This window comes from Coccinella septempunctata, chromosome 7, assembly GCF_907165205.1.
Source record: "Coccinella septempunctata chromosome 7, icCocSept1.1, whole genome shotgun sequence".
In the NCBI taxonomy this organism is placed as follows: Eukaryota; Metazoa; Arthropoda; class Insecta; order Coleoptera; family Coccinellidae; genus Coccinella; species Coccinella septempunctata.
This window is the reverse complement of record NC_058195.1, coordinates 16,082,252-16,100,242: the sequence shown is the minus strand read 5'-3', so window position 1 is coordinate 16,100,242 and position 17,991 is coordinate 16,082,252. Positions and strand designations below refer to the sequence as shown.

Below are 17,991 nucleotides of genomic sequence, written 5' to 3'. Positions count from 1 at the left end.
CTGCAGCTGAGCTTCTTTACCGCCTTGTCGTTTAATTGTTGTGAGATCAGCGCCTTTTTCAGCCAATAAGTTACTCTTCGCCGATGTTTTGTTCTCGAATGTATTATCTTAACTAAATGAATACTTGTGCAGACCTGAACAAGATCCCAAAAGTATCGAAACGTGGACGATTTAAAGACAGTCCGTCTGTTCCGATATTCCTGAACAGTACTGTCAGTATTTCAGAGACGATTCCTATTGGCCCAGTCGTTCGAGTTCTATTGTTATTCGATTGCGGGCCAGTAAAACCAGCAATATCGGAACAGGCCCAGTGTAGAATCAAAGAGGAGTTCCTCTTTGGTAGAATTCACTCCAGTAGTCCTGAAGTCAATAATAATATACAGGTTGAGTCTTTGATTCGTACAAATATTTTGACAATAGATTCTTGAGGTCAAAAGAAACACTTTTTTCCTCAACATTTTTCCCGAATCAGCTCGGTTTGAAAGATACAGGCTGTTGAAAAACCATAAAAAATATTATTTTTAGTAATATTATCTCACAAACGGTTTTATCGAATGAAATTAATTTCGGAATATAGTTTTTCATTTATTCGATTAATTTTTTTCGAAAACAAGATCACCCACGTTTTCTAGTTTTCTCATTATAACATTACGTACCATAAAAATACCAAAAATTCAAAAAAACAACTCTTGAATCTGAGTTGGACGCTATGCAATGAACATTGAAGGTTTTGTAAAATAAAATTATTCTTCATATTTTCTCGTATAATGAGCCGTTTTCGAGTAATTTGATTTGCAAAAATGAAAAATATCTGTGGACTCTGTCTAAAAGATCCACAGAAATTTAGTGTCACAGATTCAGCTATACTCTATCCATTTTTATTTTAGCAGACGGTTGGCCATGGAAATTTGACACATTTCACTCTGTATAGTACGAAAATGTTGGGTTATGACGCTTGTCAAAATATTTTTGGGTTTTAAATCAACGCTATGTTGCCCGTTCTACGTAAAAGTTTCTGTTATTACGTATTTTATCACAATGTCGAATCCCTTCGGAAAATATGTGACGAATATAATTGAAGTTTATACAAACTGATTTAAGGCATACCAAATCCAGTTATTTGCATGGAAAATACAAGAGATCAGTATAATATCATAATATAATATACACTAACTTGAGGAGAGTTGATGTTCGTTATCTTCTTTGGCTAAAGTTTGAATACGTTACATCAGTAGTAGATTTCAAAAATATTAACCCGAAGATGACATGCATATGTTGCAGTGGTTGGGAATGGGTATCTCCCGAAAGAATTAACAGATAATTACAAGAATGTTAAATTCTTCAACAAAAATCATCTTGCATCAATATAAGTAAAAGGAATTAAAGGAAGTTTCAATCACGATTAACTTCACCTTTGAACAAAAATTTCACATGAATAAACAATAGGACAACTGGCGCGTATTTGTCGCTGTTCATTTTAATGCATTCATATAATAATAATAATTAGGTATTTATTGGTACCTTAAGACATTTACAATGTATAGGACAAGTCAAATAAAAAATAGAAAAATCAATTTTCGGGAACTTATTCTACGATGATATTCATCGAAAATCCTGCAGTAAACTTTTCGCATTAATTCACTCAAACATAAAATTCTCAAATGCCACCACTTTTTTGGGTCTCCCAATAGAAGGAAATTCTTTGTCATCCTCTTCATTCACAATCTTTCTGATTGTGGAAATATTCACCTGAAATACAAGTCGTTTAGATTCAGATGAAACATCATATAAATTCTCTTACATTGAATATGTTCGCTACCGTCTGACGTATTATGGATTTTTGAATATCAGGGTATAACTGAGCGGACCTGAATTCTAAATAGCACTTCCTGAAACCCTGTCTCTTTTTTCAATCACTTTGGGCATTTTTGTAATATTAATTGATATAAGTTGTGGCAACGGCGTTATGACATTAACGACATTTCATGAGTGCCAACCTTACTCCGTTCTAGTTACAAAAACTTGAGAAAATTAATTCATGGCCAACCGACTGCTAAAATAAATATGAATGCAGTATAGTTATTCTGAAAGTACATATTTTTTTCCAGGAATGGCACAGCTCATTATGAAAATTTAAAACGGCTATATCTTTTTATCAGGGCAGAATCGGAAAAGATGGTATAGAAAAGAGTGTTTCTTTTGACCTCAAGCATCTACTGTTAAAATATCACCCTGTATACCTTTCCTCAGTATTGTATAGCAATGATGAAACTCGTTAGAAATTTCTAAGTTTATTATCTAAACTAAACTATATATAAACTAAAAGGTCGATATTTCTTATATATTGAAAAAATAGTAATAGTAAATTGACAGAGGGGCAGATGATCTGTGACCCATTGAGTCCAATATACCTTTTACAATTGAAGGTCTAAATGTTTTCACAATTTAGATATATATGGGGCAATTTATGATACACGGAAGCTGATTAAATTTCTTGGGTCGAATCAGAAAGCAAGCAATTGAGCTCGGGATTAAAATTATTCAGATATCAAGCCGAGTAATCATCACAATTGTTTAATAAGTAATGCAACGTGTGGGTATAAAGAACTATTCTTTTGATATTAACGTCCATTTCACGTACACTTCCTAGTGCATATTATAACATGACCGATATGAGTTTAGAAGCCGTGTTTTATAGTGTAGTGAAGCATATGATGAAATCGAAAAATATCGAGGACTACAAAGTTGAAATCGAAGGGGGAACAGCCAAAACTGATGGCTTCATTGGTGATATAATTTACTTCAACATCGTACACGACAATAAAAAAGAACACCTAGTTTTGAAAACCTCGAAAACAGGAGAGTACGTCAGGAAAATCATCGGTGCTGAAACCGTTTATGATCGGGAAATTTCCCTGTACACTAAAGTTTTACCCATATTGGAAGAATTCACTAAAACAAAAGGACTCTCAGTAATACACTCGTTCATACCGAAGGTATTGTTCAATTTTAAGGAAAGCATCGTTATGGAAAATCTCAAGATGCAAGATTTTCACATGTGGGGCAAGAAAAAAATGATGGGAAAGGAACATATCAAACTTCTGTTAGAAAAATATGGTATTTGGCATGGTATCACCATGGCATTCAAGGATCAACATCCAGATGAATTTTCGAGATGCGTTGGAGGATGGCGGGACAGTAGATTGAGAACCAATGAAACCTTTGGTCTTACCGCTCATTTCAGCAGAGAATTTTCGGAAGTGCTAAAACTGCTGGCAGAAAAAGGAAGACACGATTTAGTTGATGTCTATAAGAAATTTGAGGGGCGTATAGATGACTACGTTTACAGAAGAGATCTTCCAGAAAGGGATATGCTTATAATCAGCCATGGGGATGCATGGTGTAATAACTATTTATTTAAATATAGGGTGAGTTATTTTTTCTTAATTTGGCAGGAGCTTAGGAAAAATAAAGCAAAAAAAGGCTACTTATTTATTATACTTAATGTAATATAATTCAATGGTATTCAAGCCACACTAAGCTACAAAATTTAATGTCCCTGTGATTATTTTTTTGATTGTTTGTTCGTCTTCATATAAGATCCAAACAAGATGTCCTTCATCTACACTGAAAACCTGTAATATTATTTGTGAAACGCGCTTTATATCACAACTTTTTCGTTAGTATGCGAATTGGCAATGGATTTTATTTGTTTCTCATTTGTAAGCGTCAGTTTCCAAAAATACAATATTAATCAAGAAAGTTTATTTTATCAAGTCACTAACTTGTAAAACTGACAGTTAACTTGCAAAATTTTTAAAAGTTAGTAGTATTATTTTTATTCCAATCACCAAGTAAGTGTCAAAAGAGGTATCATTAAAACACTTTATGATAGAGCTAATTTAATTTCATCTACACCCGAAATTACAAATAATGAAGTTGACTTCATTAAACATTTTCTTAGGGATAATCAATACCCAAAAAATTTTATTGAAAAAACAATATTAAATTTAGAGGGAAAAATGACTAACCAAAATCGTAATAATGATCAGGAACAACCAACAAACCGTCAAGAACAACCAAATTTGTTGAATGTAATTCCTTATGTTAATGGACTTTCAGAAAAAATAAGAAGAATCGGTTCGAAGTTCAACATACGAACTGTTTTTAAAACGCAAAATGATTTAAGATCTATATTAACAAAAACTAAACCTTTGAACGAAAAACAAAAATCAAAAAATTGTATTTACAACATACCCTGTATTTGTGGTAAAACTTATACAGGTGAAACGTCCAGACCTCTAGAAATAAGAAAACGCGAACATAAAAATAATATTAAAAATAGAGAAATTAATCGATCACAAATCGCAGATCACATTTGTTTTAATACGGGAGACCACATGATGGATTGGGACAACACTAAAATTTTAATGACAGAACCAGACCATTTTAAACGAAAAATTAAAGAGTCTACGTGTATTCTATTAGATCAAGATAATAATTTGGCAAATTGTTCGGTAGGAGTGGATCGTATTTGGATCAATTTGCTAAAAAAGGAACTGTCATCCGGTAATTTCAAAATTAAATGAATCAACGTTTCTGTGCAGTCTCTGTTTCTGTGTGTTGACAATTAATGTCAGACAAAAAGCGACAATTCAGAAGATTTTCAACGTTATTTATTTTGAGTTCATTGTCAGGCAACAATTTTTTCTAGTTAATTTGCTCCTGACAAATTAGTGCAAGAATTTACGCAGGAGCAAATCGTTGATTTCATTTTTAATTGATTTTGTTTCAGAGATTGGGAGTGAAAACCCTAAAAAGTTTATGAAGAGATGCAAAATCCTCCCAAAATAAATTTCAATCGATATCAGTATTATTTACATTAGAAAATTTTGTTTTATCGTCATATATGTTGAAAATCATGGTACAATTGTTATTTCCAGTAACACAGATTTTTTATGATGAAAGAGTTGATACTGATGATGATGAACCATCTGTTGACTCAGAAACTGCTGAACTCGAGGACTGCAGAACATTTGTACTCTCCTTACTACCAAATAATTTGCTAGACATTTCGATTTTTTTGTTGACCAAATCATCAACATAACTCATCGCAATTTCGGTGCTCTTCCACCCTCCTGCACGCTTCAGTGCTAAAATATCTCCACCCGAATCCGCAACAATAGTGGCTTCATTTCTGCGAAAAGAGTGGCCGGTGTATAACTCTGGGTCTTTTAAACCTAAATATTTCGCTATTTGCTTTGGGACATCACCAATAGTATGCTGGCCAGCATTAAGGGAAATGCACTTTCCATGTCGGTATGTCAAAAAAAATCTTAGGCTTTCTGTTCCAGGAGGCCGAAGATTTACATATTTTCTGTATAACATGCAGGGCTTGAAGCTGCAGCCATCATCGGTTATGGTGAATCTTCTTGTTGTTAAATTTCTTGTTTGCGCAATGTCACAATAACGTATTTTCCCATATCTTCTACATCATTCATGTTTAAGGAGAGAATTTCGTCACATCGACAACATCCAAAAATCCCAAATATTGTTACAATTTTCGCCAGCTCCTGGTCATCAGGAGCATGTAAAAGAAATTGTTCAGCCTCTTCTTTACTTAATACCTTGGCCTTTTTTTTGGCGTATAACGCTCATTTTTTCGTTTCAGAACCTTTTGAAATCTGCAAATATGACTAAACGTCATATTTTTCAATAAATTTTTTAAGGAAAACAAACCTGCGAACAGGGGCATTTTCTTTCATTTCCAAGCAGCTTTTCAGCATAGACCATTTTGCCCATAAAGTATTAGGGCTGAATCTAGCTGATAGTTGATTCAAGTAGACCAACAAAACATCTTCAGTTACCCAATCACACTATTTTTGTTTTGCCACTTTTTGAAGCTGATTTTGCAGGTAATAAACTTGAAGCTACACTGCTGGCTGCCTCAATAATTTTTTTTGGTACATTCATTTCCGCTTTCGCCAAAACAAATGTAAAGAAAAATAAACAGACATGTTCATGGCAACGCTTCCATAGCTTACGGCATTTGCGACAAATTATTGAGATTTTTTTGGAATTTATCTAACCTTTTTACAAATGAGAAACAAATAAAATATAAAACAATACACGCAAGGTAACAGGTTTTACTGGCTCAAGGAGGTAACAGTTATATCCTCCATTCGCCAGTAAAAACCCTCTTACCTTGCTAGTAATGTTATATACTATATCTTTCACTGATAAACTTGAAAACGTCGAAAAATAGGTTCATTATATAAGGAAAAAATCTATTACATTTTAGGTAGAGGTTGTGTTTTCACATCGATAATTTTCTGTCTTTAATATAGGTATTGTAATAATATATTCAGTCAATGTTAAATAGTAATTTTCCCCGTCACAGAAAAAAATTGTGTATTTTTCATGGAAAAAATTTTAGATTTCAGCTGTGGCTCGATCTAAAATGTAATACTGACACTGATGTGTCCGATATTGGATGGCCCTGATCCTTAAGATAATTCAATAATTTTTTTCAGACCGATGAGAAGCCGTGTCAAGTCTATTTCCTAGATTTCCAACTGTCTAAAGCAGAATCACCTGCTACAGAGATCGCAAGTGTCCTGTACAATATGGGAGATAGGGAGTGTCTTCAAAATTCAGAAAATCTAATAGAATGCTACCACAAAAAATTATCAGATACCTTAAAATCGTTAGGAAGTGATCCAGATAAACTTTTCCCGATGGATGTCTTGAGGAGACATTTCAGACAATATACGTTTTTCAGTGTGTTACATACTTTTATTTATGCAAGAATTGCACAGTGCGACCCAGATGACGCACCAGATTTGGGCAAGATGGCGGAAAATGGTGAAGACTTCGAAGGTGTTTTTTCTTTTCGGTTGAAAAACATGGAAGGGTTCTGGGAGAGAGTACTGGAAGTATTCACACACTATGGAGAAATTTTAAAGGAGAATCCTGTAAATAAATAAATTCAACAACACGTGCTTTTTATTCTTGTTGAAATAGATCATAAATCATAATTCCGCAAATTAAATTTGTTATCGTAAAATTAAATCTTCTTCATCATTCATTTTCAATGAACCTTTGAAATCCAATACAGCGGAAATATATACTGCGCAAAAAAATTAACGCACATCCTGAAAATCTCAATTTCAATGAAAGTTAACTATACATTGACTTTATAACTTATTTTTTATGTTCTCTCGGGAAGGTTTTGAACGAAACAAGACACATTAAATGGAAGAAAAATTCAGGATTTCACCGAATCTTATGTGAAAGAAGAGAAATGAACAATTTTCAAAATACTGAAATGCTGATAAGTGATTTAATACTTGGTATTTCCACCCCTTGCGTTAATTACAGCTCGGCAACGACGGTTCATACTCAAAATGAGTGATCTCAAAATGTTCTGATCTAATCCTTCCCAGATTTCTCCGAGTTGGATTCCTAAGTCATTAAGAGTAGCTGGATGATTTTCCGAACTTCTCAGCTTTCTATTGAGGTTGTCCCAAACCTGCTCAATCGGATTGAGATCTGGACTTCTTGCTGGCCATTCCATTCGAGAGACTTCAACCTCTTCAAGGTACTCCTGAACGATGGCATTATCGTCCATAAAAATGAAATTTTCACCAATGTATGGGTCAAATGGCACTACATGCTCTTCAAGAATGTTCCTTATATACTTATCAGCATTCATAGCTTCATTATCAACGACTATCACACATCATTATCACTAGGTCTGTGCGAACAGTCAAAGATATTCCACCCCATACCATAATTGATCCTCCCCCGAAACCAGTAGTATTCAGGAAATTGCACTCAGCATATCTTTCATGTGGACGTCTGGTATACAAGGGAACGTCGATCACAATGGTAGAGGCAGAATCTAGACTCATCTGTGAAGAGAACTCTTTGCCAATCGGCCTCTTCCCAATGGATATGCTCTCTCGCAAAATCCAAACGCGCCCTTCGATGGGCTGGGGTAAGAGCTGGGCCTCTTGCCGCGACAAGTGGCCTTAAATCATATTCTCTGAGGCGATTTCTTATTGTCTGAATGCTAATTTGCACCTCATGAGTTTGCTCAAGCTGAATTTGAAGGAGGCGAGCGGTTGCAAACGAAGAAACTCTGAAGTAACCTTCTTGAATGGCAGTTGTTACCCGTGGTCTACCCTGTCCTGGTCTTCGGACATTCATACCTGTCTCCCTGAATCGCTGCAACATTCTGGACACACTTGTATGGGAAACTCCAAACCTTTCTGCAATTCTTGTGTATGTCCACACTTCTTCTCGCAAAACTACCGCTTGGGCACATTCCTCTTGGGTCAAATTGCGTGTTTCGCGTTGCATAGCGATCGAGTGTAGAAATTAAGAAAATCAAACGAAAGAAAAACTATTGATCACTAGAATTGATCGAGAACAACTGATTTTAGAATGGAGCCAATACATTCAAAATCTGATAATATCATCTTTTTTTATTACTGCTGGGAAAAAACATCTGTATTGAAGAAAACCGTTGAAAGTGGATAACATATGCATGCATAATTCTGATAAAAATAATTATCATTGATAACACCTTCAGTTGTAGAATAAATTTGAGATTTCCATAATGTGCGTTAATTGTTTTGCGCAGTGTATTAATTGGGTTTCGAAAAACAAATTTCCCTTGAAACTACCAAAGAAGTCTATCAAATTTGACGTATCTACATAATTTCCTCATTTCAAATGATATACATGGTGGACAAAATTCGATAGAATTGAATGACAGCTCTGTAACCGTAAGCCTAGTTGCACACACACCGATTTTGGACGGCCCGGAATAAAATCGGCCGATATTTTATCGGTAGCAGCACTCAACGGATTTTTACCGTCCAAACGATCAGCCAACTACAGTCGACTGAAATGGTCGGTAAAAAACATTGAACTCAAGAAAGAACTCCTTCTTGAGTTCAATGGTAAACAATCGGTGTTTGTACAAACGTGTACCTAGTCAAGCACGCCATTACATCCCGGTATTGCCGGTATTGGACGGTTTCTCACCGGCATTTTACCATCACCGATCAGTGGTCGGCGTATGTGCAAGGTCCCGTTCCCACACGTGGTTCACTATTGGAATTTGGACGACCGATATAAAATCGGCCGTCCAAAATCGGTGTGTGTGCAACTAGGCTAAGAGCTAAGGAAAATTGGATGGCACGTATCCGACCTCGATTTTCTAAAGATTGTTAATGGCCAAAACCGTATCCCTCTATCTTCGTTTGTTTTCAACTTATAAGTGAAAACTCATTTTTCGGCTCTTCGTACTGGTGCCTTTATTTCGTAAAGTATCAGTGATATAGAAAAACATATATAACATTCTACAAACACTTTTTCATGTAGAATGCAGTGGCACAGTCGAAAATTTTTTTCATTCCGCCACTCCATGCAGTGATATAGTATTATAGTAACTTTCATTTTCTTAAATATAAACTCTGTTATTTTTACATTTTCCAGTCCCAGATTTTTTTGTGATTCAGAATATATAATATAAGTCGTATCTCTAATTTTTCTCCCAATAAAGAACTCAATAACTAGTTCGGTCAAGTTGGCAGGTCATTTTGATTGATAATATGATAATGAGCTTTATGCTCATGTTATGGAGATTTTGGAGGTGAGTTTCAGTCCGGATATTCGAGAAGATGCTCGGAAAATGAGGAAATTATAAGAATTTCCATGACTACATCATATTTACCAATTAACATCTATTAGTAGTGGCACAGTCTTATTTTTAAAGATGTTTGAAAAGGCTGTGGTACTGGTATTTAAATTTTCTACTAGTTGAAAAGGTTTCGGAACATATTCAGCTAAATCCAGGTTTATGAAATTTCCTGAAAGTGATTCATTCCATATTGGCAAATTTTTCATCCTTTCAAATATCCGGAATGAAAGTGATCTTCACAGTCTCTCTTATTAATAATAATAATGAGGTTTATTCTTTGAAATCGACAAGGTTGTTACAATTTTAATATCTGAATAAAAAACCTAAGGAAATCCACTAAAAAGGCAAAGCCTGTTTCATTCAATAACCTGACACAATTTGGAAGCGAAATACAGGGTGGACCAAAAGTCCGTTTACTCTTTAAACAATGATAAAAACAAAACTAGATAAATGCTGCAAAATCTGTTTATTTATTATTAAAAAAGACAAGTAGGGATTTTATTTTTTGAATATTACATCATCCATATGTGACCCTTGTCCCTCACGACACTGTTGCAACCTGGAGCGAAAATTTTCTCAGACGAAGCACACTTCCACTTAAATGGACACGTGAACCGGCAAAATTGCAGGTACTGGAGTGACACTAATCCTTAATTAAAGCATCAAAATCCCCTGCATTCGCCCAAAGTTACTGTATGGGCAGCTCTGTCAGCAAGAGGGATTATTGGTCCATATTTTTACGAAGATCAAAAAGAACATGCTGTTACAGTGAACACAGAGCGGTATATAGCCATGCTACGGAACTTTTTTACTCCAACGCTACAGAATTTTAATGGTTTTAATCAACGCTCATGGTGATGATGACTCATTGATTGCAGTTCGTTAAATTTTCGGTCAAAAAGTGATATCAAAAAGAGGTGACGTTAACTGGCCACCTCGTAGTCCAGATTTATCCCCAATGAATTTTTTTCTTTGGGGATACCTTAAAAATAAAGTTTTTGACACCAACCCAGCGTCTCTTGAAGAATTAAAGGAACGCATCAGCGAAGAAATCCAAAACATTTCAGAAAACACCTGCAAGGCCGTGATAGAAAATTTTCGCTCCAGGTTGCAACAGTGTCGTGAAGGACAAGGGTCACATATGGATGATGTAATATTCAAAAAATAAAATCCCTACTTGTCTTTTTTAATAATAAATAAACAGATTTTGCAGCATTTATCTAGTTTTGTTTTTATCATTGTTTAAAAAGTAAACGGACTTTTGGTCCACCCTGTAGTTCATTATGATAATATCAATGAAATGATCTGCCAACTAGACCGAACTAGTTTTTGATTTTTTTTTATTGAAAGAACAATCAGAGACACGACGTATGTTGAATAATCTGAATCAGAAAAAAATATGGGACTGGAATATGTAAAAATAACACAGGGTTTATTTTTAAAGTAATTAAAATTATCACTATATCACCGAAGTGGTGGACTGAAAAAAGTCTTTGACTACGCCACTGCATTCTACATGAAAAAGTGTCTGTTTTTCTATATCATTGATACTTTTCGAAATAGATGCACCAGTACGAAGAGCCGAAAAATGAGTTTTCACTTATAACTTGAAAACAAAAGAAGATAGAGGGATGATGTTTTGGCCATCAACAATCTTTTTCGAAAATCGAGATTGGAAAAGTGCCATCCATTTTTCCCTAACTTTTACGGTTGCAGAGCTGCCATTCAATCCCATCGAATTTTGCCACACTATACAATAGGGAAAATATTGCATTGAGTCATTAGCTTTCTCGAGCTCGTACAAATTCATTACATCACATGAAATTCGAGTGTTTTCTAGGGCATAGTACCAATTTTTTTTCGGAATTATTGGAATTGGTCGAAAATTATAGACTTGAAGAGGGAAAAACGTGCAAGAAACATTGAAAATTCATATTAAATTATTCATAAAATAATGGACAACATTTGAATGCAGATTGCAAAAACAATACACTTCCTATACATCCAGAGATCCTTGTGACGCACTAAAAATACATCATAAATTATATCGAATAATTCAGCCCTATTAGTTATGAAATATGATGAAATTTGATTATATAACCAGTATTTAATTTCAAAGCAAACACTAACTGTCTATTCAACTGTCGTCCAAATTATTGTAAGAGATTAACAAAGGACAACACAGCATATAAAATCATTTGTAAATGGCAGATTATTTTTCGATCAAACTTGTGTTTTTTTGCCTCCACTATGTCTATCATGTACACAGTACTTCCTGACATCATTAAACAAATGATGAAAGAAAGGAATATCGAACAATTCAAATTCTTCATCGATGGTGGTACGAATAATCAGGATGGTTATATGGGAGAGATAGTGTTCTTTCATGTGGTTACAAATAATAATGAACGACTGAATCTGGTATTGAAATCGGCAAAGGCTCAAGAAGACTTGAAAAACATCCTTTCTGCAGATATCCTCTATGAAAGAGAACTGAACATGTACACAATTGTAATACCCACCCTGAAAAACTTCGCTGAACGTAACAATTTGCTGGAAATGGATAAATTCATACCTAGGTTGTGGTTCGCGGAAAAGCATTCGAATCAGGTGAATATTGTCCTGGAAAATTTGAAATTGCGGAATTTTCACATCCACGACAGAAGGAAACCTATGGACAGTTCCCACATGAAGGTTCTCTTCGAGACTTATGGGAAATGGCATGGAATTTCGATGGCTTTTAGAGACCAATATCCCAGACATTTCTCCAAGTTATTGGAGAATTGGATGGATCCCAGATTGAAATTGATTCAGAGTTTTGGTCTCGTGAAACTCTACAAGAAAGAGTTAGGTATCATAAAGAGAATGTTGGCGGAACGAGAAAGGGACGATCTTTTGAAAATCTTCGACGGTGTTGAAAACGAAATAGAATCGATTTTGTTCAGGAAAAATTTAGACCAAAGTGACTCATTGATAATAAGCCATGGTGATAATTGGAGTAATAACTACTTGTTCAAATATGAGGTTAGTTGAAGTATTTTTCAAGATACAAATAAGCTCAAATCAATAATCAACATCTTTAACTCGACAACTTTTCACTGTTATTCTAGTTCTATCTCAGCAAAAACACGAATAATTTTTCTTTCAAAAACTATACCTACTCCAACAATTAATTGCAATTGCGTTTAAATTTCTATTTATTCGGGACTCTTGTTAAGTTATCTAGAAAATTTGTTATACATTTATTCTTTTGGGATAATCTGGAATATTTCAAATTGTTTTCTTCACATTCTTTATTACTTCATCAATCTCTCGCACTTAAAATCCGTCAATTGGAGCAGGCTGCAGATGATGACAGAAAAACCAATTAACAGGGTGGGCAAAATTCGTTTTCTACTGAGAGGATCCCGAGAGCTATAAGAGCTAGAAGAAGACGGATGATACATTTCTGAGTTTTTTTTTCAGAGAAACAAGAATTGGTGAGTTATTAGCAAAAAATGAGATTTTGACGATTCGAAAAAGTTCTCATAACTTTTTTGTCTTTGGATTGACAGACGTGAAAATTAAGCCTTCTTAGGCACTTTTATTCGAAAAATCTACTGACAAAAAATTTTTTCCAATTCAAGAAATACAAATTCAATAAAAGTTTGCATTTAAAGCCTAATAATTCAAAATAAAAAAATATTTCGAGATCGTCAGCTACTTAAGATCTGTAACTTCAAAGACAAAAAAATTATGCGAACTATTCGAAATCTTCAAAATCTTATTTTTTTGCCAATAACTCAAAAACGAAGAATCGTAGGAGGCTACGAATTTTACCATTATTTGTTTCTCTGAAAAAGATCTCGGAAATGTGTCACCCGTTTTCTTCTAGGTGTTATATATAGTTCTCGAGATCACCTCAGTCGACAACGAATTTTGCCCACTGTGTACCAATTATTTTTTGCTGATATTTTACCTTGTATTTGGGGAGCCGACAGTGCTAAATCGGTATTTACTCGAATGTCGCGGAGATCCAGTGGATTTTGAAAATTAGATGGTAGAAAGAAAGAAAGGTTCTATGATGTATGAACTTTCAACGGTGGGGAAAGCGTCTGCAGGTTTTCAAAGATGTAAAAAAAAATTCTCAGGTGTACATACTCGAGCGTTTCAGATTAAGATACTGTATATGCCCTAAGTGTCTCTGATAATGAATACATGTTAATCTGACAGTTTTCAAAGTGGGTCTGGCCGTACAGAAGAGTTGAAAATGGTAAAAAAAAAATTTTTCGCGCGTGTCATATTTTTAGAGGATATGTTACTTGGACCCAAAGGAAGCTACTTTTCAAGGGACTAAAGATTCGCACGTAGCACAAAGTCACAGCGGTCCTTTGAAAATGCAAAAATAATCGTTACTTGTACATACTCGAGCGTGTCAGATTTTCATACAGATGGTTAATCTCGGTGTTGCAGATGTATTGATTATTAATCTGACACTAATCAGGATGGGTTTTCCTAATCTGACAGTTTGAAGGTGATAAAAAGGAATATTTTTGAAATATCTCCCTTTCTGTACCTCTAATCGTTTCTGTATTCATTATGAAAGTTGTAGATAATAAAATTCGATACAACTTTTGTCTGAAGCAATTTCACATACTCTTAACGGGGGCATAAGTATAAGGGAGAGGAGCTTAGCCATGCGAAAGTCCAAGGTCAATGTAGAAACCCAGTCGTCCCAGTCTAATGTACATTCATCGCCATATATCTCGAAAACGTTCAAACTTAGAGAAAATTGCTTCGCACAAAATTTGTAGAAAATGTTATGCTCTACAACTTTCAAAATGAATGCGAAAACAATTTAAAGCCCAGGAGAGGAGAAAATTCAAAAAAACTGATTTTTGTGACCTTATGGCCAATTTTTTTTCTTTCGGCTTGCTGAAGCTGTCAGATTATTTTTTTTCCTTTATTCTTGAATCATTAGCTTCAAAATAAGAAAAGAGCCACCGCGCTTGAGAATGTACACGTGACGTTTTTTGCAACTTTGGCGCCCTCTAACATATTGTCGTCACGTTCAAATTGTCAGATTAAGAGAATATATACTTTTCAACATACAATTAACCACTTATATCTTAATCTGGCAGGCTCGAGTATGCACAATGATCGTTTTTTTTTATTCTGACAGGCTATCCTAGACATATCCCCGTATGTACAAATAATACTTTAGGTAGAGATAGACTACAGTTTCCAACGTATCTCCCATTATAATAATCTGACACGTTCGAATAAATCACAAATTTTCCTCTTGGGCTCCTCAACTATTAATGAATTGTAAATTATTGAAGAATTGCATGTTCATTTCAGGGTTCTGATGGAGATTACAAGCCAAATCAAGTCTATCTCTTGGACTTCCAGTTGTCCCGACTAGACTCGCCAGCTTTAGAACTCAGCAGTACCCTTTACAACATGGGGGATAGACATGTCTTCGCTGATTTCAACAACCTGCTAACTATATACCATAAATCATTAACAGAAACCCTGAAGATCTTGGGGAGCGACGCCAAAGTTCTTTTCGCAATGGATGACTTGAAAAGGCATTGGAAAAAGTACGGTTTGTTCAGTGTACTGAACTCGTTTGTTTACCTTAGAATCGCTCTATGTGAAGCAGAAGAGGCACCAGATCTAAGCAAAATGGCTGAAAATGGAGAGGACCTCGATGGCGCTTTCTCTTTCGAGACTAAAAATATGCAGACATTTTGGCAGAGGGTGTTAGATATATTCATACATTATGCAGAGTTTTGCAATCAACTTTCGATCGAATGAAGAAAATTTTGATTGATTGTTTATGTTTGATGCCATTATTATTTATTTGTAACTGCAGTTTAATGTTATTTAGTTGGGGAATAACATTACACAAAAGATCTACATGGTCGCGGTTCCCGAAAGGCTTCAAATAGTTGGGGAATAAAACCAAACAAATCTTTTTCCGTTCATTTTTTTGTTTCTTTGAAGCTCTGTATGACTGTATGAGATGTGTGAATTCTTCTTGCTATTTGAGGTACAAAGCGATCCTGCAGAGACTAGCAAGCAGACGAGACAATATAGACAATTTTTTGCCGAAGTGCAGATTATATTTTGTCGTCGACCTGATGCACATACCTTATAGTTGGGGAGTCCACGATGCTAAATCGGGATTTACTCGAGCGTCGACCTAGTGGATTTTGAAGATTAGATGGTAGAAAGAAAAAAAAGTTCTATGATGTATGCACTTTCAGCGGCTGGAAAGCGTCTACAGGTTTTCAAAGATGTAAAAAAAAATCAGGTGTCAGGTGTACATATCTGGGAGTGTCAGATTAAGATACTATATATGCCCAACGTGTCTCTGATAATAAATTCATGTCAATCTGACAGTTTGCGTGGTGGGACTGGCCGTGCGAAAGAGTTGAAAATTGCTTGGTACTAAATTAGAATTGAAAAATGTTACGTTCTTATAATGAACGCGAAAACAATTTGAAGCGCGCAGGAGAAGAGATAATTAAAAAAAAAAACTATTTGTTGTGACCTTTATGGTCCAATTTTCATTGTTTCGGCTTGCTGAAACTGTCAGATTATATTTTTTCCGTTATTCTTGAATCATTAGCTTCAAACTAAGAAAAAAGCCACTGCGCTCGAGAACGTACAGGGTGGGCAAAATTGGTGATACCTGAATTGCAACTTCTTCAACCGAATGAGATAGAGGAAGATGCATGACACACTAGGGTCGTCTATTTTCGAGAAACTAATAATGCCATCAACTGCATTACTCTGTCTTCTTTCGTTTTCGAATTATAGGTCAGAATTCAAATTTCAACTTTGGTCATTTCTGTTAAAGCTAGGATGCTGAAATTAAAACATTATATAGACACTTTTTGATAGCAATCCAGTGGCGTACTTTGATTTTTCCTAAAGGTATATTTGCTAAGCTATAACATAAAGATGTATTTTTTCTTATGAAAACAGTAGTTTAAAATGACTCAGAAAGACTGAGGGCGATGTTTGATATATTTTTGAAACGGTAAAAAAATGGCAATTCTTTCTAAGTAATTTTAAACTACTGTTTTCATAAGAAAAAACACAACTTTATGTTACAGCTCAGTAAATAAACCTGTAGAAAAAAATAATAGTACGCCACTGGATTGCTATCAAAATTGTCTGTATAATGTCTTCGTTTTAACATCCTATCACTAACAGAAACGGAGATAATGACCAAAGTTGAAATCGCCCAAATTTAAATATTGGCCTAAGACTCAAAAACAAAAGCAGATAGAGGAATGCAGTTGATGGCATTATTAGTTTTTCGAAAAAGGACGACATGAATGATACATTCATCACAAGGGCGATCCTACGGGGGGGTAAAGGGGGTAATTAACCCCCCGAAAGCTCATAACGAATTCGATTTTTTTAATTTTTCACATGAAAAAACTAAGAAAAAACAATATTATTATCAAATAAAAAGGAGAGATTCCTTGTACAATTTTAAGAAAAAAAATATGGTACTGTAAATGCTACCTAGAGATACCTACTGGGTGGTATTTGAAGTCTTAATTTGAAATTTCAATTGTTCTTTCAATTACTACACCCCCCTCCCCCCAGAAAATCAGTCTAGGACCGCCCTTGCCTGTACACTTGACGATTTTTTCCAAGTTTGGCGCCCTGCCACATATTTTCGTCATAAAGAGAATGTAGATTTTTCAACGTGTAATTAACCACATACATACTTTATGGTGGGATTCTGCTTTTATCTCTAAGACAATCTGTAACTGTAACTTTCCATAAGCTTACAGGAAAATTGCAATTTTGGACGTTTTTAGTGATCTGTAGCTTAAAGGAATCCGTAACTATTTACGATAAGTCGTTCAGAAGTAAAGAAGATAGTTACAGAATTGCATTGTTTTCGAATCTGACAGATCGATCGTACGCTAGAGATTTGTAACTATTCTGACAGGCTCTCCTAGACAATTCCCCTATAAAGGCCAAATTTTTTGGTAGAGGTATTATAATACAAGGTTCAAGGTATCTCCCCTTATATTAATGTGGGACGCTCGAGTAAATCCCGAATATCCCTGTTGCCTCTTGAGCTCCCCAACTAATAATGAAAGTAAGGATTCCGTAAGGAATTAATTTGACAAGTGAAAATAACATTTAGGTTTTCATGGAATCCTAATTCTCGAAATTGATTAAATCGCCACTTTCGCATCTGTAACTAAGCGAGGAACAAAGCAGACGAAAAGTTTTAAAGGACGAAAGGTGAATGAGTACGAAAA

The 17,991-nt window shown here is 35.0% G+C and overlaps 2 protein-coding genes across 4 annotated transcripts in view; one reads left to right on the top strand and one right to left on the bottom strand.

Moving 5' to 3' along the window:
- The window catches only part of LOC123316357 (guanylate cyclase 32E-like), an 88,389-nt gene that overhangs the window by 44,795 nt on the left and 25,603 nt on the right, over positions 1-17,991 (bottom strand). The window lies entirely within an intron of this gene.
- LOC123316358 lies at positions 11,948-15,613 on the top strand. The gene is made up of 2 exons (XM_044902401.1): positions 11,948-12,736; positions 15,053-15,613. Exons 1-2 carry the CDS (start codon positions 11,963-11,965, stop codon positions 15,509-15,511), a joined length of 1,233 nt encoding a protein of 410 aa, XP_044758336.1. The 5' UTR covers positions 11,948-11,962; the 3' UTR covers positions 15,512-15,613.